We start from the raw sequence: 24,130 nt of genomic DNA on the forward strand, positions 1-24,130 counted from the left end.
GTGTGTGTGTGTGTAAATATTATATGACCTGTGTGTGTGTGTGTGTGTGTGTATGTACAGTATATATGTGTGTGTGTGTGTGTGTGTGTGCGTGTGTGTGTGTGTATGTGTGTGTGTACCTCAGTATCTCCAGTGTACAGTGTGGATTCTTCAGTCCAGCAGAGAGCAGCTTCACTCCTGAATCCTGCAGTTTATTGTAACTCAGGTTCAGTTCTCTCAGACTGGAGGAGTTTGAGCTGAGAACTGAGGACAGAGCTCTACAGCTTTCCTCTGTCAGATTACACTGAAACAGACTGGAAGAGAAATAATGAAATATCAGAACACTGATCTCAAACACACACACAGCCATAATCCAGCTAAAGTTGAAGCTGTAACAGAAATGTGAGTGTGTTTCTCTCACACACAGAAATCAGAGGACAGGACACCACATCAGGACATTTACAGGAGCAGGGACGTCTTTCTGAACTCCACAATCTCTCAGCTACAATTTATTATAAGACCATTAGGTCATGTACATAACACACACAGGTGAGAGCGAGCAGCCTACAAACACTACACTCTGATCTGTGTTCAAGTTTCTACACCCAACACTGCAGATCCAGTGCATTTTATTACAGAAAATAAAGAATTATAGAGCTGTACACTAGCAGTTAATAACATGCCAATACTAGTCGTACTTTACACTGAGTTATATGCTGAATTTCACAGAGACGGTAAAACAGTTGGTGTGTGTTGTTCTCTGTGCTCGTACAGGTACAAATCTGTCACCTGGAGACCTCTGATTTTACACACACACTGGTTCAGGTGTTTGGTGTGGACCCGAGTACAGGTGGAGTCTTCACATACGTCCAAACAGATCCAAACTAAAGAAAAAGGTTGATTTGTTCAAACTAAACCAGGTAATTAAACAAGGTAAAGCCAGTCATGGGAGCCTGTGTGTGGTCATACATATGGAACTGGTCAGTTACAGCAAGTGTGTTAATTTACAGGAACAGTGTGAAAAGATAGAGTTGGTTTTTGTCGTCTTGTCTCAGAAGGTGATAAGGGCTGGGCAATTTTATTCTTTCAAAATTACACTCAAGAAAATAATTTTATTAGCAATATAGATTTATAGTGTTTTATTTATTAGAATGGACTTTGGAAAATATAGATGTGCAAAAAATAAGAATCTCTTTCTTAAATAAACAATGATTCTTTTAAATAAAGAGTATAAGAAAGGAAATGTAATAAAAATGCACTATTTGTTCCAAATGGCCCTGTTACTAGTTTATACTATTTAAAGAAAATCCAACTCGACTCTTTCCAGTATGGTCCAGTTCAGTATTTTGTTCCCAGTTAGATGGTGGGAATCAGCCGTGATTAAATTAGGAAGAAAATGTGAAAAATTGGAAGAAATAAAAGCATGACAGAGTGAATCTCTCCACAACACTGTGTCACAGAACAAAAGATGAGGAACTTGAACCTAAACAGGTACTTGAAGGTGAACAGAGTGTTTAATATTTACTTTTTATATTTTCTATTCATATTGATCCCATTTTGACAGCTTGATGTTTTTCTTGTTCCCATTTGTGAGAGTTCTGTTCAATGTCACTTTCAGAATAAACAGAGAAAAGAAAAAGTGTCTTTCACTGCTGTTTACTTCAGAAATGTGTTTAGTTCTTAAATGCATGCAGTTATTAAGTACAGATTTTTATATAAATTTTAGAGAAAACTTAATATATCATGATTCATCTATAAAAGATATAAAATGATTCATATCCTGATCCATAAGATTTTGTCCATATGGCCCAGCCCTCAGTGCAGACATGACGTGTTAGTGTAAAAAGTGAAACAATCTTCTGTAAAAGTACCAGAGGTTTGTTTAAAGAGGATTAGAGGAACTATTAACAAGCATTAATCCAAACAGTGCAGTTCAGTGTTACATTAAAATAACAAACCATGCAGTAATACATTTATAAATAAAAATACTCACACAGCTTTTCTGGAGGCTTTGACCACTGGCAGCAGTCTCAGAAGACAATCCTCCGATCGATCATATTTACTCAAATCAAACACATCCAGCTCCTGTTCTGAGGTCAGTAACACAAACACCAGAGCTGACCACTGAGCAGGAGAGAGACTGGATCCACTGAGACAAAAGTATTTTTTTCTGTTCACATAAGTCTGTACTTCCTGCACTAGAGAATGATCATTCAGTTCATTCAGACAGTGGAACAGATTGATGGATTTCTCTGGAGTTGGATTCTCCCTGATCTTCTCCTTGATGTACTCCACTGTTTCCTGTTTACTGTGAGAACTACTTCCTGTCTGTGGCATTAAGTCTCGTAAGAGAGTCTGATTGGACTCCAGTGAGAGACCCAGAAGGAAGCGGAGGAACAGGTCCAGGTGTCCATTCTCACTCTGTAAGGCCTTGTCCACTGCACTCCTGAGGAGATCAGACATGTTTGGATTTCTGAAGAAATTAAAAAGTCCAGTGCTTTGCTCCACAAGCACATTTGTCTTTCTAAATTTAAAGCAGAAAAACACGTATAAAGCAGCCAGAAACTCCTGAACACTCAGATGTACAAAGCTGAACACCTTCCCCAGGTGAAGCCCAAACTCCTCTCTGAAGATCTGGGTACACACTCCTGAGTACACTGACACTTCTCTGACATCAATGCCACACTCTCTCAGGTCTTCCTCATAGAAGATCAGGTTTCCTTTCTCCAGCTGCTGGAAAGCCAGTTTTCCCAGTGCCAGGATACTCTCTCTGGTCTGCTGAGGATCAGGGTCATGTTTCTGAAGGTACTTTTCATCCTTGTGTTTGATCTGAAAGATCAGGAAGTGTGTAAACATTTGAGTCAGAGTCTTGGGGATCTCTCCACTCTCTGCTTCACCCAACATTCTCTCTAGAACAGTGGCTGAGATCCAGCAGAAGACTGGGATGTGGCACATGATGTAGAGGCTTCTTGAAGACTTCATGTGTCTGATGATTTTATTGGCCAGGCTCTGATCACTGATCCTCTTCCTGAAGTACTCCTCTTTCTGAGGATCATTAAACCCTCGTACCTCTGTTACCTGGTCTACACACTCAGGAGGGATCTGATTGGCTGCTCCTGGTCGAGAGGTTATCCAGAGAAGAGCAGAGGGAAGCAGATTCCTCTTGATGAGGTTCGTCAGCAGAACATCCACTGAGGCTGACTCTGTCACATCACACAATCTCTCATTCTTCTGGAAATTTAGAGGAAGTCGACACTCATCCAGACCATCAAAGATCAACACCACTTTGTAGGAGTCACAGTCTATTGATTCTAGTTCTCTTATTTCTGGGGAAAAGTGATGAAGAAGATTCATCAGACTGAGATTTTTCTCCTTCATCAGATTCAGCTCTCTAAAGGGAAGTGGAAACATGAAGGTGATGTCCTGATTTGATTTTCCTTCAGTCCAGTCCAGAATGAACTTCTGCACAGAGACTGTTTTTCCAATTCCAGCAACTCCTTTAGTCAGCACAGTTCTGATGGACTTGTCCTTAAAGAGGTCATTACAGTTGATGGGTGTCTCCTGTGTTGCTGGTCTCCTGGACGCTGTCTCAATCTGTCTCACCTCATGTTCATTATTGACGTCTCCACTCCAACCCTCTGTGATGTAGAGCTCTGTGTAGATCTCATTCAGAAGTGCTGATCTTCCATGCTGTGAGATTCCTTCATTAATTCTTTTAAACTTGTCTCTCAGGTTGGATTTCAGCTTTGTCTGATACACGAGTTCTAATAAACAGTAATAACATGTTTTAATGCAGAATCACTGAGCACTATATAAAATGTAAAATTATTTCAAATGCTGCTGTTCATTCCTGATTCATCTACTAAATATTATTGAAGGAACAGGACCATTGTACAGAGTGACCACAAGCTGGACCATGAACAGAACAGAAAAGCAGCAGATGTACATGATACTAAAATCAAAGTTCAAACTAAAAGTCTTCATATCTAAAACTATTTCCTCTCTCTAAAGTGAACCTGATGGAATAAAGCCATGGCTCAGAGCTCTTACTGTTCTGCAGTGTGTTAGCGAGATCTGTGTGCTTCATGTTCTTCAGGAAGTGCAGTGTGATCTTCAGAGCTCCCTCTCTGACACTGTGCAGATCCTCCTCATCCTCCACCTCCCTCTCAGTGCATGCTGGGTAATCTGGACTCAGGAGCTTCCTAAACCTCTTCAGCTCATTCTTTATCAGAGTGATGACTTTGTGTTCCAGCTCCTGGTCAGAAACACACAGGAACAGATCTAAATATTAGAATCTTACACAGTGAATGGTGCTTTGTTAATGATTTTGATTATGAAAATAATAAAAGTCTCTTCCTCTTGCCTTTAGTTACAACTGAATTTCTAATTATTCATACAAGTGATTACCCATAATTCTACTGGACATCAAGAAATGACAAGGTATGACAACACACACATTACACACTATAAAACACACACACACACACACACACACACACACCTTGAATATGGAGTCCAGCTGATTTCTGCTGATGTTTGATTTCTTCTTTTGTGGTCTGTGAACAAATAAAACACATCATGTAATATGGACTATATGTATTCATAGCTGCAGAAATCACAGTAATAAATACAGAGACAGATATTTAACACTATCCTCTTAACACAATACACTGATTTCAGGATTTCATCACTGACACTAACATGTTTAGAAACAAATGATTGAATTAATGAATAAAATGATTTATATTGTCATTAATATCCCAGGTGTAAATGTTCTTCTGTAGCACCACAGACCCTCCAGCTCAGGGACTGCAGGCTGAACTGACCTCTTAAAGCAGTTGTCCTCACTGCCGGACCGAGAGCTGCAGCACTGCACAGTTTAGTGTTTTACTGCTTCAACACCTGATAAAGCTCATGAAGGGCTTCATAATGAGACCAGTGAGTTTGATCAGGTGGAACACTGCTGTAAAACACCTCACTATACTGACCTCACATCAGTAGAACTGTCTCTGTCTCTGAAGTGAATTGGATGATCCATTGACCAGTCACTCTTCATGGACACACAGCTGGGTTCTGGTGAGTCTGATCTCTTTCCCTCCATCATTCTAGAATTCCAACAGAAATATCAGCAATAATTAATCCTCTGCTGTCTCAGCACTGTTAAACACTGTGTTGATCATTAAACACCAATAATTCCATCTTTTTAATTCAGCTCCAGTCTGCACACTTCTTCAAACAGGAGACACGCCTCATACCTCAGGAATTACACTGAGGTCAGGAGTCCCAATCACAGAGAACTGACTCCGCTGGGTCTTAAAGCCTGTCGAGTTCACTGACTCAAAGCTATGCTGCTCTTCTGCTCCACATTACACAGTCCTTTTTACTCTTCTCTCACTGAATGATTTCTCTAAACTGTTCTTAGATCAGATCAGTGATCTATTCACTGCTATTAAACCCCTTAAACCAAAGTTTAGTTCCTGTGTTAACTAGTGAGTGTTTAGAGATACAGATCTGTTCCCATGAGACGGTGTGTATTTATTGCTGGTGAATGTAAAAGTTACTGACCTCTCGTCTTTCTTTAAGTCCTGTTTTCCAGACACACTCATGTTGGAGGTCATGTCTCCTTCTCCAGATTACAGCAGGACACACGTTTACTTCACTCCAACATCGGTGTGTTAAATCAAACACTATACACACGATATCAAGTCATAAAACAACCTGTGTACATTAAAAACTTCAGTACAAACCAACAAAACTCCTCATATTAACTCTAAACGTCTTCATTTAGAGCGTTTATATATCAGAGCTTTAGCTTTTACTCCTGGAATATTTTATTTTCATCTCGGAACAAAATGGAGCAGCTGAGTTTCACTTCCGTCTAACGGTTTATTCTGCAGAGGGGGAGGGGCAGTGACGCAGCCGCGCACGCGCACAGAAGCACGCACGCGCACACACACACACACACACACACACACTCTCTCTCTCTCTCTCTCTCTCTCTGTGGTTCTGGTTTGTTTATCAATGATGGATTGACTGCTGAAAATAAATCATTAAAAATAGGTGTATTTATGTCAGTCTGTAAGAGTGTAGTGGGAAAAGATTTTAGACACTCTCTACATTGTTCTATTAGTAACACTACTTCTCCTAGGGCTGATAATTCCCTGCTTGTTGAAATGGGGAGCAACTTATTCCCCAAACAGGAGAGCCAGCAAACACAGAACCTTCTCCTAACATTAGCACAGGATTCCCCTTTGATTATTTTTTCAAAACCAAATAATAACCTTCTAGGAACGTTCTCTAATGGTTATTTTTAGGTTTTATTTTCATGACCATTAGGGAGTTTTTGATCAAGGAACTCAGTATAAACAATAAATGGATGTGATTTGAGGTAAACATGCATTAATGACAGAGACATGTTAAAAATCTAAACATTCCCAGCTGAAGCTAATTTAAATGATTTAGATGTAAACACATACAGATCTCCAGCCAAATCAAGTGTGTGTACAATTAAAAGATTCATTATTTAATTTAATTCATCTGAACTACAATCAGTTACGTAGTTCCAGGGGCGTTTCTAGGATTTGCAAACATCAGGGGCCGAGGCCAAAACATCAGGGGGCAATTAGGGACAGGGGGTAAGCAAGAATAACACGTTTTGTAAGGGCATTTTCATGTAATATTGTTTAATAATAAACACAAATACTATGCAACACCATAAAATTTCATTCAATCTTTTTTCTGACTCCTCCCATCATTTCAGAGTCCTGCAACTGACAACTGAGTTCATTAATTCATTACATTTTCTCTCTCACAGGTATGCCATAAAATATTATAGATCCTTTATTATTATTATTATTTTACAATAATCTATATTATACACCTCTTATTCCTCATTTATGCTGCCACTACTGTATGTATTATTCTTTCTTCTTTTTTGCCTCTCTTCTTTTCTCTTCTCTTCTCTTATTGTTCTCTCATCTCTCATTCCCTCATCTCTCCTGCTGCTTGTATCTTGTCTACTTCATGCTCTTGGTGACTTTTCTATCCTATTTCTTTGAGGGTGGAATCATCAGAGAGTATCTCAGAGACTGGACTTGAGTAAAACGGTCAGTTACCATACTAGTATTTCTAGTGCTGAGAATTCCTTTATCAACAGACAGAACAGCTGAATGATGGAGTCTGTTCTGGTCCATTGTTCACCTAAGTCATGTCTGTATTTTAACTTAAATACTGCATTAGTGGAATAATAGAAATCATGATGTTCAGACTGTAATGTCTTAGTGCTTTAACAGTTTATATTTCATTTAGATCTATCTTTAGGATTATTTAATTTAAGGCTTTTGTACATATTGGGTATGGAATAATATTCTAAAGGGTCCTATATGTCAGGGGTTTTCAGAATCAGAGACAGTGGGTCTCCTTTGTGACACAACATACATTTGTTAGCCGACTTTTATCAACTGTGTTTACATTAAATATTATTAGTTAGACTTTTATCTGAATAATAAGATTGTTGTGTTTTCTGATATTTTTATTGCTCTCCTGGTCAAGGGCTGTAAGGTATTTTAGTCACGTGGTGTGAACATTAAAGTTGTAGGACATTAAAGTATCGCGAGAGCAGTTCTAGCCCATATTCCAGCGCACACTCTCGCGGTATTTTGGCCTCTGTGTGTGTGTGTGTGTGTGTGTGTGTGTGTGTGTGTGTGTGTGGGTGTGTGTGGAGAGATGTCGGTCAAAATCCCGTACAGTAAACGGCAACAGTGCTCAACTAAACCGAACAACATTTACTTAATTCCTCTACACTCCGGGGGCAAAAAGCCCCGAATGAATAGCCCCAGCGACGCCCCTGGGCCTAAACAAGATCTGGCAATGTCACGCTAACCATCTTTAATCTATTTATTTTAACTTTCCAGGTTACAGCTTCTGTCCTGAATACAATCTCTTTGTACGGTAGAAAACAGCACATAAGGCAGTATTTCAGTACATCGCTAAAATAAAGAATACAAACGCCCTTTTCTCTTTACTTACCCTGCCAGGGCACGTTGGTGCGAAGAGGAAGTGGGTTGCCAGTTACATCAAAACTCCCATAAAGAAAGTCTGCTTTAAACTATCCCACAGGAAGGAATGCACAGGCGGGCAACAAATTGCAGTTGAAAAAGGACTTGTGCCCACATACAGCAACTAAAAAAAAGAAAAGGAGATCATTCTTTTTTAAAGAATTTATTCATGTGACTTTTGGTAACATAAGAAACTGCTGTAGTTGACTAAACTTGGAGGTATGGCAATAAAGAGGACACATGTGATGCGTGTCAAAAAAAAATCACAGTTTCTCCTTCGTCTCGTGTGATATTCAGTTACACACTGTTGAATTCATACAAAACACTAAACCTCCCTCTAAAATGGTGTTCTTGTCAATTGCATGAAAACAGAAGCACAAAGAACAATGCAGTGTCTGCACTGATACTGACAGTGACACAACCATGGCCATCCACAGTTTAAGAAAGCATTACTTTTTGTAATTTTTGCCTCTTGTGGCAAGCCTTTAGTTTATATCTGCAAACTGCTGATCTTCATTCCATCATTTTATTCATTCCATCATCACTTTTCCTCACTCTCAGTCTTCACTGGATCATCTCCCATGTTTCACCCGTTTCCCTAGCTAATTATCCTTCCAATTAGTCTTTCTAGCCATTTCACAATGAGCTTATCAATTAACGACGTGTATTTATTTATCCATCCATTTTCCTGGTCTTTTCCTCATCTCTAAAAAAGTAGCTTGTTTTTTGTTCCCTTGTCAAGTTTATATATTCTCCCGGCATTATTATCATAAAGATTAAACATTTCTCTCTCCTTTTTTTTTAAAAAAAAAAAAAAACAAACCAAATAAAAACGCATTACTAGATTTTATTACTAGATCCTGAATAATACGTAACTGGCAACCTGAACAGTCTCCATACTTTCACTTTCGAGAATTGAGTGCGTCAGTCTCTTTCAATGGCTGAATCTGAAATATCTTCCTACCCTATATGCAAGTGCCCTAAATAGTGCAGTAAATGGTTTCCTTATATACAGTGTGTAGTGCACTTTAAACACCATGGTGGTGTAATTGGAACACGGCCATTGCCGTGTGCAGTGTTTGTCTGCTAGTGTGACGATGTACACTTGGGGGTGGGGGGAGAGGATGTCCGGTGTTCTAACAGTTTATCCTACATTATCAGATTTTCCTACCGGAGCGCAAAATGATAGTTAGAACCATCGGTTTTTCCTACTTTATCAGAAAATCCTAGCCATATAAACGGGGAGTTTTGAACTGAAGTGCACTACATAAAGAAATCCTACCCCACGTCAGGGTAGCACAGTTTTATGGGGTGAAGTGACAGTGGTGGACCGTCAGGGTCAGTAAGTCCTTCTCTGCTGGACTAAACAGCAGTGATCTGAATCACTGACTTGCATTTTAATATATTTAATATATTTTTTCATGAATGTGTATTAAATTATTCCCAATAGTCTATTATCTACATTTCATAGCGTTTCTCTCGGTTGTGCTGCTTCCAGTAGTGTATATTTATGATAAGAGTATTTATCCAATCATATTTCAGCTAGTGGATGACATCATGTGTTGCCAGGGTGAAAGAAATCTGCCTTAAGGCCTTCAGAATCAATAGTGCAGGCGCCCATTGCTTAAAATAAGTGTTAATGAAATTGTTACCTTAACCAATCAGATTTCGAGTTGGCATCACTGGGGCCATCCAGCAGGCATACAATTACATCAGCAATTTCCCGTCTTTTGATTGGATAGTTGGAGTAGTCAGAGGCAGCGACCCGCCCATAAACATTGTTTCTATATTCACTGCGTCTCATTTCGGATGCTGCGTCCTCTGGAGATTGCAGTTTGCTGCATAATTCATCTAGAATGTCTTTTTTGAAAAAAGTAACTGTAATAAAATGGACTATTCCTTTTGAGGTGTGAAATACTGTAGACTAATTTCTTTTTTACTTTGTTATTTAATGGGAGATTAGTATCTATTGCCGTGGCGTCCAGGGGCGATTCTAGAATTTTCATTTGAGGGTATAATAGTAAAAAATAAATAAATAAACAAATAAATAAATAAAATAAAGGTTTGACTAACTGGGTAGGATGGTAAACGTATTGCAGCATTCCACTGTATTGCATAGATGTGTATAACATTTGAGTATTAAACAATACTTCCTGATTTCACACTTAGACACAGACACACACACACTCACACACACACACTCACACACAGACACACACACACGTCCTCTGATCCTCACTCTGTGATGTCACGGTCTGCAGATTGAAGAACACGATGAAAGTCAGGGAAGAGCCGAAGTCTGCTGCTGTTTCCATATGAAGTTTAAAGGGGACTGAGGAGATCACCAATTTGTGTAGAGTTTATGGAGAATCACAGAATTTTAGGAGGGCTGAGTAGAAAATGGCCTAGCGACCTTCATGGTGGCGTAATGATGGTATAGAGGTGGAATAATTCAGGAAGGACACCAGTGAAGGCCTAGGTGTGAAATGCATGGCCCCCCACTGTGAAGTGAGAATAGAGACCGAATAAATGAACCAAAAGTTATTTTGTGGTGGAACTGGACAAACTGACCACACAAAAGTACAACTGGTACCAAAATATTTAGTTGTAGATTAACCAAAAAGAAAAAGAAAACGTGTTTCACAAACACTTTGTACAAATGAAATCAGTCAAATCAAACTGATCCTTAGGATCAAAATTTGCACCGTGAAAATGTGTCCATCAGTCACACTGCCCATCAGTCACACTGCCCATCAGTCACACTGTCCATCAGTCACACTGCCCATCAGTCACACTGTCCATCAGTCACACTGTCCATTGGTCACACTGTCCATCAGTCACACAGTCCATCAGTCACACTGTCCATTGGTCACACTGTCCATCAGTCACACTGTCCATCATTCACACAGTCCATCAGTCACACAGTCCATCAGTCACACTGCCCATCGGTCACACTGTCCATCAGTCACACTGTCCATTGGTCACACTGCCCATCAGTCACACTGCCCATCAGTCACACTGCACTGGTCACACTGCACTGGTCACACTGCACCGGTCACACTGCACCTACAAGTATAAAAAAGTAATAAATTAGCAATATGAGAGAATCTATTGCAGACAGGAAAAAATCTAAATATTTGTACAGTTTGTCCAAATACATGTGCATAACAATTTACACTTAACTGCAATTGTTAGTGTGTGGTTTTATGTGTACATGTGTGTAACACTGTAACCCTTGATAATGTGGGAGATAATTTTGTAAATGAGGATATATGTATGAGGTGTGTGTTTGATGTAGTGTGAAATAATCGGGGGACAGCAGGAATGAGTTCTCAGGTAAGGTTTATTCGTTAGGTCGTTTGAGCTTAAGAACAATATAAGGTTTAACACGGCATGTTGGCCTGTCATGGGCCTTGCACACAGGCTGCAAGGGCTTTGAAGAACAAATAGTTGTATCAATGATGTCAGTCTGGCAGGCCTTCTCTGCGGTACCAGGCTTTCCAAACTTGGACCAATCAATGGCAGAGATGCACCCTAGATTATTATGGTCAATCTTCGCTCCACTGGTACCTTGAGCGGTAGTGATCTCATCATGAAGTAAACGCAGCGTGTGTTGGATGGCAATGGTGGTACCAGGCGAAATATCTAGAAAACATACGTAGAAGACAGCGGATAAATCAGAAAAGCTGTGAAGTGTAGAGTGTAATAAAAGAAAGGGTGTTGGCCCCTGAAGAACTGAGAACTTACCCATGCTGTCTCCTGAAGAAAAATGAGGTATTGGCGAGAGTGAGGCCAAAGACAATCTCACTGGTGGGGGCGGAAACGCCCAATTTTTAATATAATGATTCAGGAAAGTTTAATTATAATGGTATTCGAAAAGTTGTAAATTCAAAGATAATGGTGTAAAAAAGAATCTAAAAGGTCTAAAAAAAGAAAGATGGGTGGTATTGTCTAGGCAAAGAACCAGTGACGTGTTGCATTGGGAAGATAAGGGAAATGTATATAAAGGCCGTAGTTGGAGTTCCCCGGAGAGAGGTTGTTGGGGACGTTCATGCGTGAGCATCTCAATTCTTGTGTCAGCGCTGATTACAAAATAAAATCTCTTATCTGCATTCATCTAGTCTGCTTGATTGGCTTATTTAGTTTTGAGGCCTTACTAACTATGAGTCTCACTTAGACTGAGCTGTCGGGTCAGTGTGGAGCTGGAGTCAGATTTTAGTAGTGAGTACAGTAGAATTTTTATTCCACATTGTTTTGGTGACCCCGACGTGATATCAAAGAAAACGAGATTGGCACAGAGAGAACAGCAGAGCCCCAGACCCGGGACCTGAGGCTGCGGCCACCGCCCACGGACCAGACACGGGATCCCACTAGGACAGAGGTAAGGCAGAAGCCTGTTTAACCAAATTTCTGCATTAGTTGTGTGTGGTCTGGGGAGGCGGAGGCGCTCGGCCCAGGGTCGGATCAGCTCTGCTCCAACCTATTGAGGTAGAGAGGCAGAGTGAGTGTAAGTTAAAACCACATAGAGTGACATGATAAACTGCATGTTTTGTATTGAAAAGACTAGATGATGCCAGATGTATGAATGTGTAAAGGCCTGTATGATCGAAAGTCCTGGTGGGTTCCAGGTGGTATGAGAGAAATTCCTGTGAAAAAGACCTTATTTGGACGCAAACGGAGTGTTTAGTAGCAGAATAGTAAGTTCTGTGAACGTGAACACCGTCACTGGAAAAAGAAAAATAAGTGTCAAGTAGCAGGTGATAAAAGAGAAGAGTAAAATTCCTGGATCCGGGTGGTAGTGAAAGGAAAATAAGAGAAGAAAAGAGAAATATAGTGAAAAAATCCCGGATCTAGGTGTAAGAGAAATAAGAGATAAAGAGAATATAAAGAGAAAAAGCGCTGAAGAGAAAAGTCCTGGATCCAGGCGGTAGGAAAATAAAGAAAAACAAAGAAATAAGGAGAGGCCCGCTGTCGGCCTTTGTCTGTTGTCTGTCCTGATTGTATTGCTTGCAGTGTGTGGGTGTGTTGAGTGCGAGGGGCTGTGTGAGTGTGAGTGCATGAGGAAAATAAATGGTGATTAGATGTGCGCATTGTAAATAGCACTGTATTAACCTTTTGTCTACTAACACTATTACTGTGAGATTATAGGAAAACCAGTGTGTACATGCATGCACATTGATATGGAGTGTGATATATGAAACAGGTGGGGATGATAGGGCTGAAGTTGAAAAGAAACTGCAACAGAGTGGGAAAATAAGGCAGAAATCTTTGTGAGAGTAAAGGAATCACCGTGCATGGATGTAATCATACTAAGGTTTGATATATATGTTTTGGAGGTACACTACGTGAGAAATGAAGGAAAAGTAAGGGTAGTGATGGTGTGGACCAGAATAGTCTTTAGAATAAATCTTATAGTGAAGCGGGCGTCCACATACCGTAAGTGAGGACCTAGTGCCAAGGGTGAGCTAATGTTTCATCACAATTTGTTGTGCACTTATTAAATTGGATGAATACGTGTATCTGTCGCGCATATAATTGTTCCACCCTCTACTGACGTGAAAGTGTGGTTTGACATCCATGGGGTCCATGTGAAGATGTAGCACATCGAAGGACACTAGTAGTCCTGAATGGTGGAAGTGTTTGTATCCGCCTACACGGGGCGACACCGTGTGAGTGCTTACTTTACCGTTCCGGAGGAACTAAGTGAGGAAGTTCCCAATATTATCACAGAAAGAGCAAAAACTCGCGGATTAGAGCTAAGTCTTAGCAGTCCACTACCATTCAAGCGAATTGGCTATAGGTTTCCAAATAGGTTTGAAAGGGAGTTCGCGGAGGCGGCACTAGAGTTGTTGAGGAGGGAAGCAGGGAAGCTCCTGGTTAGGGTCAATTTAATGTGGCCTATGACCCCAAGAGGTCCTCAATACACAGAAGTTTGGATTAGCTTGTGGAAGTTGGGGCAGGATCGTAGGTTGTGGAAGTGTTTCATTGCAGGAAGTTTAACAGTAGATCCTCAGGTGATGATGAAGAATTAAAAAGAACAAGTGTGTGTGTGTCTAAAAAGATTGAGTGCTTTCTGAAGTAGTGGAGAGGTGTGTGTGTGTGTGTGTGCGGGGGCATTGTGCCAAGAAAGAGTGAGTAAGAGCGGAGACATCCCCCTAGAAGGAGGAATTTCATACAGAATAAGTGAGGGAAAAGAGTTGTACATATGAATAGGCTGAGGAGTTCAACGGCTAGAGACACGGTTTGTGGACTTGGAACGAAATCAAAAGCGGCTGAAAGCAGGCTTAGCGAGGGAGGGATATTGTGCAATCAGCAAAAGAGAATACTTAGGAAAAATCCACCTAAAACTTGGGTCTGCATACTATTGGGCCACTCAGTGAATTGTAAAAAGTGTGACCCAGATAATACAACATTACCCTTATTGAAGTATTGAGCTATTATATTGATACCATATACTGCATGCGCACTACTGTTTTCTTCAGCTGTATGGCCTTTCGCCAAGACTTGGAGATAGAAACAAGGGGAATACGCACACACTTTTGGGATGAGCGGACATACAAAGATAGAGATGGAGTAGAGCACTGGCAGCCAGAAGATTTGATTAGAGATAAATTGTGGGCCCTGACAAAGTTTGACGGACTGTACACCCTACAAAGAACGTTCCCTGACGTAGACTGGTACGAAGCCTTGAGGAAGATTTGGCGTCCCAAGTTGTTGAGTCCTATATTGAGAGCACTAGTTGACGCTCCTGAGCCCAGCAGTGTAGCCATCCCAATATTTGATTTCATCAGTGACCCATATAAGGAAGACGACGAACCCCTGGCAGAGTTATTCCAGCCCAGACCAGGCCAGTACAATTATTGTTCGGGATTGACAGCAACAGTGACAGTAGAACCGCGACTCGTACACTGGGAAAGAGGTTTTGCAACGTCGGTGCTGATTGATAAGATCAATGCGCTCGGTGAGAAGATAAGAAAGAATCCAGTAAGGCCGAGCTTGACAGTGAAACGAATCAGCGTCGCACTGACGTGGTCAGAAGGCAACAGGAATCCAGGAGAGAGAAGTAGTGCATACAGGGCACAACAGGGGTGCATCATGAGTGAAGGGAGAAGACAGCCTACACCAGTTGACATTATAATAGCGCAACACAAACCTGACGAGAAGTATGTCAGGAAGTGTATGAGAAAATGGCATGACAGGACTCAGGGGACATGGCAGTGGCCGGTGGAAGGAACATTTGATGAAAAGGCCTGCTCAGAGGTGAGAGAAATGCTGAGACACTGGAAGCCAAGCAAAGATGATGATAAATCCAGAGGAAAGAAGTATAGGCGGTTAGAGATTCTGGAATGGTTCATGAGAGAAGGAAAGAAGGTCAAAGAAGCGGAAGAAGCGGTGAAGCGAGCGATAAAGAAGGAAGAAGAGCGACGTAGAGAGGAGAAAGAAGTAGAAAGACCACCGCCAATCTACTGTCCACCACCCAACTACAACGAGCCAGTGGTGGGCAGGGAACAAGTGGGAGTGTATCCAACCTTAACGGACTGCTATGCCGACTGGATAGGATGGGAAGACGTGGAGATATCAGTTGAAAACCCAATTAAAGGAAAAATTAGAAGGAGCAAAGAGACAGGGGGAAATCACAGTGAAAATGAGGAAGAAGGGGAGGCAGAGGAGATACTGCAAAGAGCAAAGAAAGAGAGTGAAGAGTATTTGCAAAAGGGAAAGGAGTTCACACACTCAACACCAGTGGGGGACAGTGCCGAGAGATGTATCTCAACGCGTGCGAGTGGGCCTACAGCGCCCCCTACGCTCCCGGAAGAATGGGAAAGAGATGAACCAATGAGTGAGGAACAGGGTGCGTATAATCAATCCCGAACAGAAAAGACAACAGGGCCACCGGAAAAACAACCATGTGCTGAATACTGGCAAGAAGATCCAGAGAGACAGGTTAGAGGAGTGCTGTACATAGAGCCAAGGGAAGATGCAATAAAGAGACAGAGGGACACCAAAGAGCAGAAGGTGAGGGATAGTGTTCGTGATTTCGCGCAGCAGCTGGAAGATTTAGAAGAGCGCTTACAAAATTCAGTTACAGCGTTGGAGGAGCAGCTGGAACGGGAGCGCACGCGACCAAGAACCTTAAGGGACAAGAAGTCACTAAAAGCACCGCAGAGATATGGGTTTGATGGTGAGGAAGAGGTTCGAATGAATCCCCTGGTGACAAAAGGAAGAGATGTGCAATATGTTCCATGGACATTTATGGATATGGTAGGATTAAGCTCACAGCTACCGGAGATGTGTAATGGAGGGCAGAGGTGGATTACAAAATTTGAAGAAAAGACAGCAGGACATACCTTGTCGATAGGAGATGTGAAGGCCATATTAGCCCAAACAATAGGGAAAGCAAAGACAGCTGAAATACTGGATGAAGCTGGACTAAAAGGAGCAATGGATCTACCAGGCTGGGATGCTATAGCATTGGGGACATGGAGAAACAGGTTGTGGAATGAAATAAGGAAAACCTACCCCACGAAAATGGACCCAGGACAACTGGAACACATGATTCTGAAGGAAGAAGAAAATGTAGTAAAATTCATCCACGATTATCAGAATAAATGGAAGGAAGAGACAGGTGGAACATGGGACGAGACAGACACAAGTAAAGGACTGTTTAAATTAATGCTGAAGAAATGTCTACCAGAATCAGTCCAAACCTCGTTGGATGAGGTGGTCGGTCTAAACTCCATGCCGTGGGATACCTACAAAGCACATGTGATACATTATGTGGAACAATACAGAAAGAAACAAAAGGACGAGAAAACAGCCTCAGAGGCCCTACTGACACAGTTATATAAAACACAGCTTGGCGAGTTGACAAGAGCTAGGCAGAAAGAAAAGGAGAGAGAAAAAGCAGGAAAAATACAAGCCGCAGTGGTTATCCCAGCAGGCCAAGAACCTGTACAGAATAACCAAATGCTGCCGCAACAAGGACAAACACCACAGCAACCGCAAATGATGCCACAACCGCAGGTGGCAGCACCAAACTCACAGCATCCACAAAATAGCCAGGTGTACCCAATGGCCCAACCCATTAATGTCCACATTGGCGGTGCACACGGAAGATTTAGAGGACGCCCAATGAGAGGTCGGTGGCAAGGGAGAAGGCAGCCGTGGGAACGATTTGGATCACCACCGCAGGGATATGCGCCGCAGAGCCCTGGAGGGCCCCAAGGACTGAGTTATGCGCAGGCACCCCCCAATCCTCAGTACCAACAGCCTCAACAACCACTAGAGTGCTGGGGCTGCGGAGGGAGTGGACACATGAGAAGAGACTGCCCACATATGTATCAGCCCCAGATAGGCCCGGGACTGGGGCCCGCACCAAATTGGAGTTGAAGCGGCCCTGAGAAGCCAGAGGGGGAGAATATGCAGTATGCCACTACACTGCATCCGCAACAGGAACCAACTGTCATGGTAACACTCAATAATGAGCGTCCTTTTCCATTCATGATCGACACAGGTGCCACATATTCATGCATAGGGCGCGAAGGCTCGAATCTCCCTCTCGCTCGGAAGACCATCAAAACAACAGGTTTCTCAGGGATCTCACAGATCTTGCACTTCACAGAGCCTCAGATACTAACATTAGAAGACACCACCATTGTGGCACCACTTTTGTATTCACCCTCTACACCAGTCAATTTATTGGGACGAGATCTTTTGTGTAAATTTAAGGCTAGAATTCAGTGCAGCCCTACAGGCCTCTGGGTAACATTCCCAGACAGAACCACAGCAGAACAATATCTCATGGCTGGGACGCAGGCAGACACAGAGTGTAGCACAGTGTATTGGCTACAGAACGACAATCCCTCATTATCAGAGTTGCAGGCCAGCTATTTACAGTGGAAGCCATGGATACAGGCTATGCGGCCGGATTACACCGAACCTAAGAGCCCGCTGCACTGTACCATGTGTTTTGACCCTGACAGCACCAATGAAGAATATGCAACACTATGGTCAGACATGTTGGAAGGAAAACTGTTTGACGTGGTGACAACAGACATCTTCGTGGGCCCTCAAGGAGTGGCAGCGGCAGTTCAGTTACCCAATAACTTGGAGAGCTGGTACCAGATTACAAACTCAATACCACACATCACACTGATGGTAGCAGGAGGCTATGAATCGAAAGACCTGGGACCAATGCTCAAAGAAACTAGCCAGGTGCTGGAATGGAAGCCAACCATCAACCAGTACATGCACACCTCACCGGATGGAAAATTTATGCGCATTTCCCAAAAAGGCACAGACACTTTAAGAGCCACACAAACCTTGATAGAAAAGAAAATGTCACCTATCTATCAGTTACCACTTTCAGATGACAAAGACATCGCAATCAGATACAGAAACTGAAGAGCTGTTAGCCACAATCCCAAGTGTGCTCTGGACTCAGCACTCTACAGACGTAGGACTCATAAAGTCAGCAGGACAGGTTTTGATAAAACTTAAACCTAATGTCAGGTACCCGTATCAGAAACAATATCCACTAACACCACAGGCTCAGGCAGGGATAGGACCCACACTCGAGGGGTTATTGGAGGCAGGGGTTCTAATACCAACACATAGCCGTTGCAACACTCCAATATTCCCAGTTAGAAAACCAAACTCAGATAAGTGGCGACTTGTGCACGATTTACGTGGTATTAACCATATAGTTGAGGGAGAAGCGCCCATAGTCCCAGATCCACATACGTTACTCTCCAACATCCCAGGCAATACTAAGTGGTACACGGTCATTGATTTGTGTTCTGCATTTTTTAGTATTCCACTGCATCCTGATTCACAATTTGTTTGCGTTCACGTATAACGACCAACAGTACACATACACGAGATTGCCCCAGGGCTATTGTGAAAGCCCATCAATTTTCAATCGAATTGTGGCTAGGGATCTAGCTTCATTGGATATTGATAGTCTTCTCCTGACATATGTTGATGACATCTTGATTTGTAGCCCAACTAAAGAACAGTGCCAGGCAGACTCCCTAAAAGTATTGAGACTCTTAGCAGAAAACGGACACAAGGTGAGCAAGGAAAAGTTACAGTTCTGCAAACAGGAAGTAGAGTATCTAGGAAGAGTTTTGCATGGCACTAGTCGTAAGCTGTCGCCTACGCATCTAGAGGCGGTCCGTAAAGCCCCGAAACCGCAAACGGTTGGACAGATGTTGTCTTTCTTGGGTATGGTGGGTTATAGCAGACAGTGGATAGTAGATTTTGCATTAAAGGTAGCTCCACTACGTGCGTTGATAAAAGCAGCTGATCAGAAGAAAGCTGCATTGGTTTGGACAACAGAGGCCGTTGCAGCTTTCGAAATGCTGAAGGAGGATCTTTGTACAGCACCAGCGCTAGCGAGTCCTGATTACGGTAAGCCATTCTTCCTGTATGTATCAGAAAAACGAGGCTTTGCTAATGCCGTGTTAACTCAGCAACAGGGACCTGGCAAGCAGCCTGTTGCTTACTTTAGCTGCAGACTAGACAACATCGAGAGTGGGATGCCGCCGTGTTACCGTGGATTAGCAGCAGCAGCCTTTGCGTATCAAAAGGCGTCAACCATTACAATGGGCCATCCTACTATATTGTACACTACACATGCGTTACACGCCCTGCTTACCAGTCCGACATTTGTGATAACTCATGCGCGGAAGACAGGTTACGACGTAATTCTCTCTTCACCAGAATTGACTATTCAAAGATGCCAGACAGTCAGTCCAGCTGATAGAATGATGAACCCATTGGACGGTGAACCGCACGATTGTCAGCAAGTTTCAACCACATACTCTAAAGCGCGTCAAGACCTTGAAAATCAACCTTTGCCACATTCGGATGTTACCTTTTTTGTTGACGGTTCGTGCTTTAGAGGCCCAGACGGGAACTTGGCGGGTTACGCCATAGTAGCGCCCAGTAACGATTTGACTAGCTTTGTTACTGTTCAGTCTACGGCTGTTTCTCAACCATGTTCCGCACAATTGGCTGAGTTAAAAGCGCTCGCCGCAGCTTGTAAGCTAGCTGCAGGGAAATCTTGTACTATTTTCACGGATTCGCAGTATGCTTATGGTGTGTGTCATTACTTCGGCCCTACATGGGCCCAGAGAGGGTTATTGAGAGCAGATGGCTCTCCTGTGATGCATGGAAAGGCCATAACTGATTTGTTACATGCTATTACTCTGCCAGCTAAACTAGCTATCGTCAAATGTTTAGCGCATAAAACAGATGGCTCTTTTGTTACCAGTGGAAACACTGCAGCAGATGAGGCAGCAAAATCAGCAGCTTTAGGACATACCAACATTATGCTTGTGACCGACTCTGAAGGCGATGACTACCCAGAAACGGACTTAACCTCCTTAGCCGCAGCACAAAATTCGGCCTCAGTGTATGAGATATCTAAGTGGATAAAAAGGGGGGCGGTTAAGAATGCACGAACAGGCGTATGGCGTGGTCCTCAGGGGCATTTTGTGGCTCCTCTCTCAGTTCTCACATCGTTGATTAATGATGCGCATGGCTTGAGCCATTGCGCAAGGGGGGAAGTGATCAAACAAATTCAAAGAGCATGGTGGTCTCCGTATTTAGCTCAGATGGTTGATCACAGGTTAGCACATTGTGAAATATGTGCAGAATACAACAACAGGAAAAGTTTTACTGCCCCAATAGGTCACATACCAGAGCCAGACGGACCATTCAGGCATCTGATCATTGACTTCATGGATATGGCTGAGGTGAAGGAGAAGAAAAGGTATGTTTTGGTGGTGGAGGATAGGTTTAGTAGATGGGTGGAGGCGCACCCAACAGCTAAAGCAGATGCAGATTCAGTGGCTAAATTTTTGTGTCGTGAGGTGATTCCAAGGTTTGGTATTCCTGATAAGATCAGCTCAGACAGTGGTACTCACTTTGTGAACAATGTGATTCAAAGAGTGTTCCAGTATTTAAGAATACGACACAGATTGGGTTGTGTCTATCACCCACAGTCGCAGGGAATGGTGGAAAGGGCCAATGGAACATTAAAAGCGAAGCTGGCAAAAATTTGTGAAGCGGGAAAAATGAATTGGGTGCAAGCTTTGCCATTAGCACTGATGAGCATGAGAATGCAAACTAACCGAATGACGCATCTAACCCCGCATGAAATGCTTACAGGATGACCTATGCCTGTGCCTTATCTACGAGGACCCTATAAGGGCCCTTCGCTGGAGCAGCTTGAAAGTGAGCAAGGCAATTATGTGAAGCACTTGACTGAAATACATCGAGCTATATTCCAACAGGTGAAAGGTGCTACGGAGGGAAGGATGAGCGAAATTGACGAGGAGCTGAGGACTGTGAAACCAGGAGACTGGGTGTATGTCAAGGTCTTCAAGAGAAGATGGAATGAGCCCAGACGAGTTGGACCACTAAAAGTTGTCTTAGCTACTCCAACAGCCGTAAAGGTCGAAGGTAAGACTGCTTGGTTTCATTTAAATCACTGTTGCAGAGCACCAGATCCAGGGGCTGGAGCGAGACGTGAAAGAGCGCAGGAGCAGGATCCACTGATAAGGGAATTCGAGGCGCGAAGGCGTGATCCAGCTGTTCCCGCCTCACAACCCCCTTCGGTACAAGCGCCCCACCCGCAGAGCCAGGAGTTTCAACCATGGGAGAGTCCAGCAGAACAAGAAGAAGACGACCCAAGGGAAGGGCCTTCACAACACGATGTGGGAGATACAGGACCTGCCTATAGAACTAGAGCCCGTGCACGGCGAGAACACTGAAAGAGAAGGGAGAGAGAGAAACGATGAGCAAGAAATAAATGAAGAGGAGGGAAACGGTGATCGAATCATCAGAACGGACTGGGGCTTATTGGTACTTGTAATAATAGCACTGCTGTGTATAGGACTATGGACGTACACCCTTATACGAGTCTTTGGTGATAATGAACAAATGAATGATGACACTGGGGGAATACATTATATTGAGCAATCACCAACAACACTGCCCAGAGTACGCAGAGACACTGCACAGTCAATGAGCCTCATGAGTAGACTAGACCAGGAGTTGTGGACAAACAACTTGTTTTACCAATGGCTAAGTTACACAGCACACGAAGCAGGAAACACCTCGTGCATAGTGTGCCATGACAGGACATCGCGAGCTCCCAGGGTTTTTCCAACGAGAGGACCAGAAGGTTGTAACAGTACCAAGCACAACCTACACCACCTATGCCCATTCGTTTGTCTTATGCATTCTATCTCATGTGCCTACGGCCCAACCAGGTTGAAGAAGTTGAATAGCACCTGTGAGTATGAGGAGATCGGGACTGAGGGACATCCGCCCATCAGAGTGAGTGAGCATCAGGGACAGAGGTACCCATTCTGTGTATGTTCAAACGGATCACAGGTGTTTGTCGGCAACATTTCTAAAGACTGTGACATGACGGCAGATACAAAAGGATTAAAGATTACCGTGTGGAGACAGTGGAAAAAGGACTATATTGATCTGAACCAGCCTGACCTATCTAATGGGACTAGGCCACTGGCTGATGTATTCTGGTATTGTGGATATAGTGTTGCTGGGCAGACCCTGCCACCCGGATGGGGAGGATGCTGTGCAACAATGGTGCTGACAGGAAAACTAACTGTGCTGCAAGAAAAGGAGATTAATACATCAGGTCGACGAATTAAGCGTGACTTGGGACGATTCGACAGGAGCAGTGGGGTTTACGTGGATTGGAGAGGGGTTCCGGTGGGAGTCCCTGATGAACATGCTGCCATTGGTCGACCAGGAGCAGGAGCACTGACCTTTTTCTTGCCATGGGCACAGATTGGTAAAAACGTGAGATGGATTAACTATATTTGGTACAATCAACAAAGGTTCATGAACTACACAATACAAGCATTGGATTTGATTCAAGAACAACTACATGCAACATCTACCATGGCCTTACAGAACAGGCTTATCCTGGACACCATGAGGGCCCCGGAAGAAGGAGTGTGTACTATGTTTGGAGACCAATGTTCCAATACACACTGGTCCAGAGGGTAACCTGAGTAAAATATTGCGGCAGATGAAAGATCTTAGAGACGAGCACGTAGAGAACACATATAAACCAACAAATGATTGGCTGGCATGGTTGTTCTCCTCAAATTGGAGAGCCGTCATACTTAGGATAGGAACAGTCGTAGGTGTGGTGTTGGTGGTACTTGCAGTTCTGTTGTGTTGTGTAGTTCCACTACTGCGTTCCATGATTACACAGATGACGCACACATTGTTTGGGCAATATGTTCAGATGACACATGAGATTGAGTCTTCGTTCAAACCCAGCAATGGCAGTGATGAATTGGACTTAATAAAGATGATTGCATAATGGAGGGGGATTGGAGGCATATATGGAGGTATTTATGGGGTAGGTTGTTGAAAAACGATTTGGGGGAGTGGGAGCCAAATTTAGGATTGCTAGAGTACCCTTTTATAGATAGGCGTACATCAGTAAGGGAGATTTACGCAGACAGGATGTATATTACAGAGATACAAACATTTGCATACACTCCGAGACAGACAGCACAGTTACCCATCGTGGTAGAACATGCACATTATAGTGTAGAACGGTTACTTAATCTTGCATACAGAAGGAAGAGAAGGTTTGGAATATGGATAGGTGTACCACTTAAGAAGAGGGTGGAGGTCATTACAGTCAAGTTAGGAGAAGATGTATTGTGGACCAATGTTCCTAGACAAATGATGGAGCTGCTGAGATCCTTGCCGTTCCAATCATCGGGAGGGGGCTAAGTGATGTGCTAGTAACCTCTCCTTAGCCCCCCAACGGCCCCTCTACGTGGCGCAAAGTCACATGGGCAGAAGAACAACAGGGGACGTCATAAAAGGATGTGGGATATGTTATGTCGGCGTGTCGTATTATATTGTGTTTTAAATCACTAATGTTTATGCATGCAACACTATTATCATTTACATGTGTTTTGAAATACTACTGATGAAAAAGCGTAATCACTGGAGAAGTCTTATAATGACTACTGAATGATTGAATGTTACTCATTTATGCATCTTAATGACAACTGCTGATTTGTGGT

At 42.9% G+C, this 24,130-nt stretch overlaps 1 protein-coding gene and 1 pseudogene across 3 annotated transcripts in view; one reads left to right on the forward strand and one right to left on the reverse strand.

Moving 5' to 3' along the window:
- The window catches only part of LOC131348994 (NACHT, LRR and PYD domains-containing protein 3-like), a 28,769-nt gene extending 22,901 nt beyond the window's left edge, over positions 1 to 5,868 (reverse strand). Inside the window, exons 1-6 of one of the 3 annotated variants that reach the window (XM_058384287.1) lie at positions 5,545 to 5,868; positions 4,968 to 5,084; positions 4,481 to 4,535; positions 4,030 to 4,234; positions 1,973 to 3,743; positions 120 to 293 (exon numbers count right to left, since the gene is read on the reverse strand). In XM_058384287.1, the coding sequence (XP_058240270.1) occupies positions 120 to 293; positions 1,973 to 3,743; positions 4,030 to 4,234; positions 4,481 to 4,535; positions 4,968 to 5,084; positions 5,545 to 5,597 (2,375 nt within the window). In that variant the 5' untranslated portion in view covers positions 5,598 to 5,868. The remainder of the gene's footprint in view (positions 1 to 119; positions 294 to 1,972; positions 3,744 to 4,029; positions 4,235 to 4,480; positions 4,536 to 4,967; positions 5,085 to 5,544) is intronic. The other 2 variants (XM_058384289.1, XM_058384288.1) reach the window with 2 other exon arrangements.
- Positions 5,869 to 17,954: 12,086 nt separating this feature from the next.
- Positions 17,955 to 23,409, forward strand: LOC131348863 (uncharacterized; annotated as a pseudogene).
- The last annotated feature ends 721 nt before the right edge of the window (positions 23,410 to 24,130 follow it).

The sequence above is a fragment of the Hemibagrus wyckioides genome, linkage group LG29, assembly GCF_019097595.1.
Source record: "Hemibagrus wyckioides isolate EC202008001 linkage group LG29, SWU_Hwy_1.0, whole genome shotgun sequence".
Classification (NCBI taxonomy): Eukaryota; Metazoa; Chordata; class Actinopteri; order Siluriformes; family Bagridae; genus Hemibagrus; species Hemibagrus wyckioides.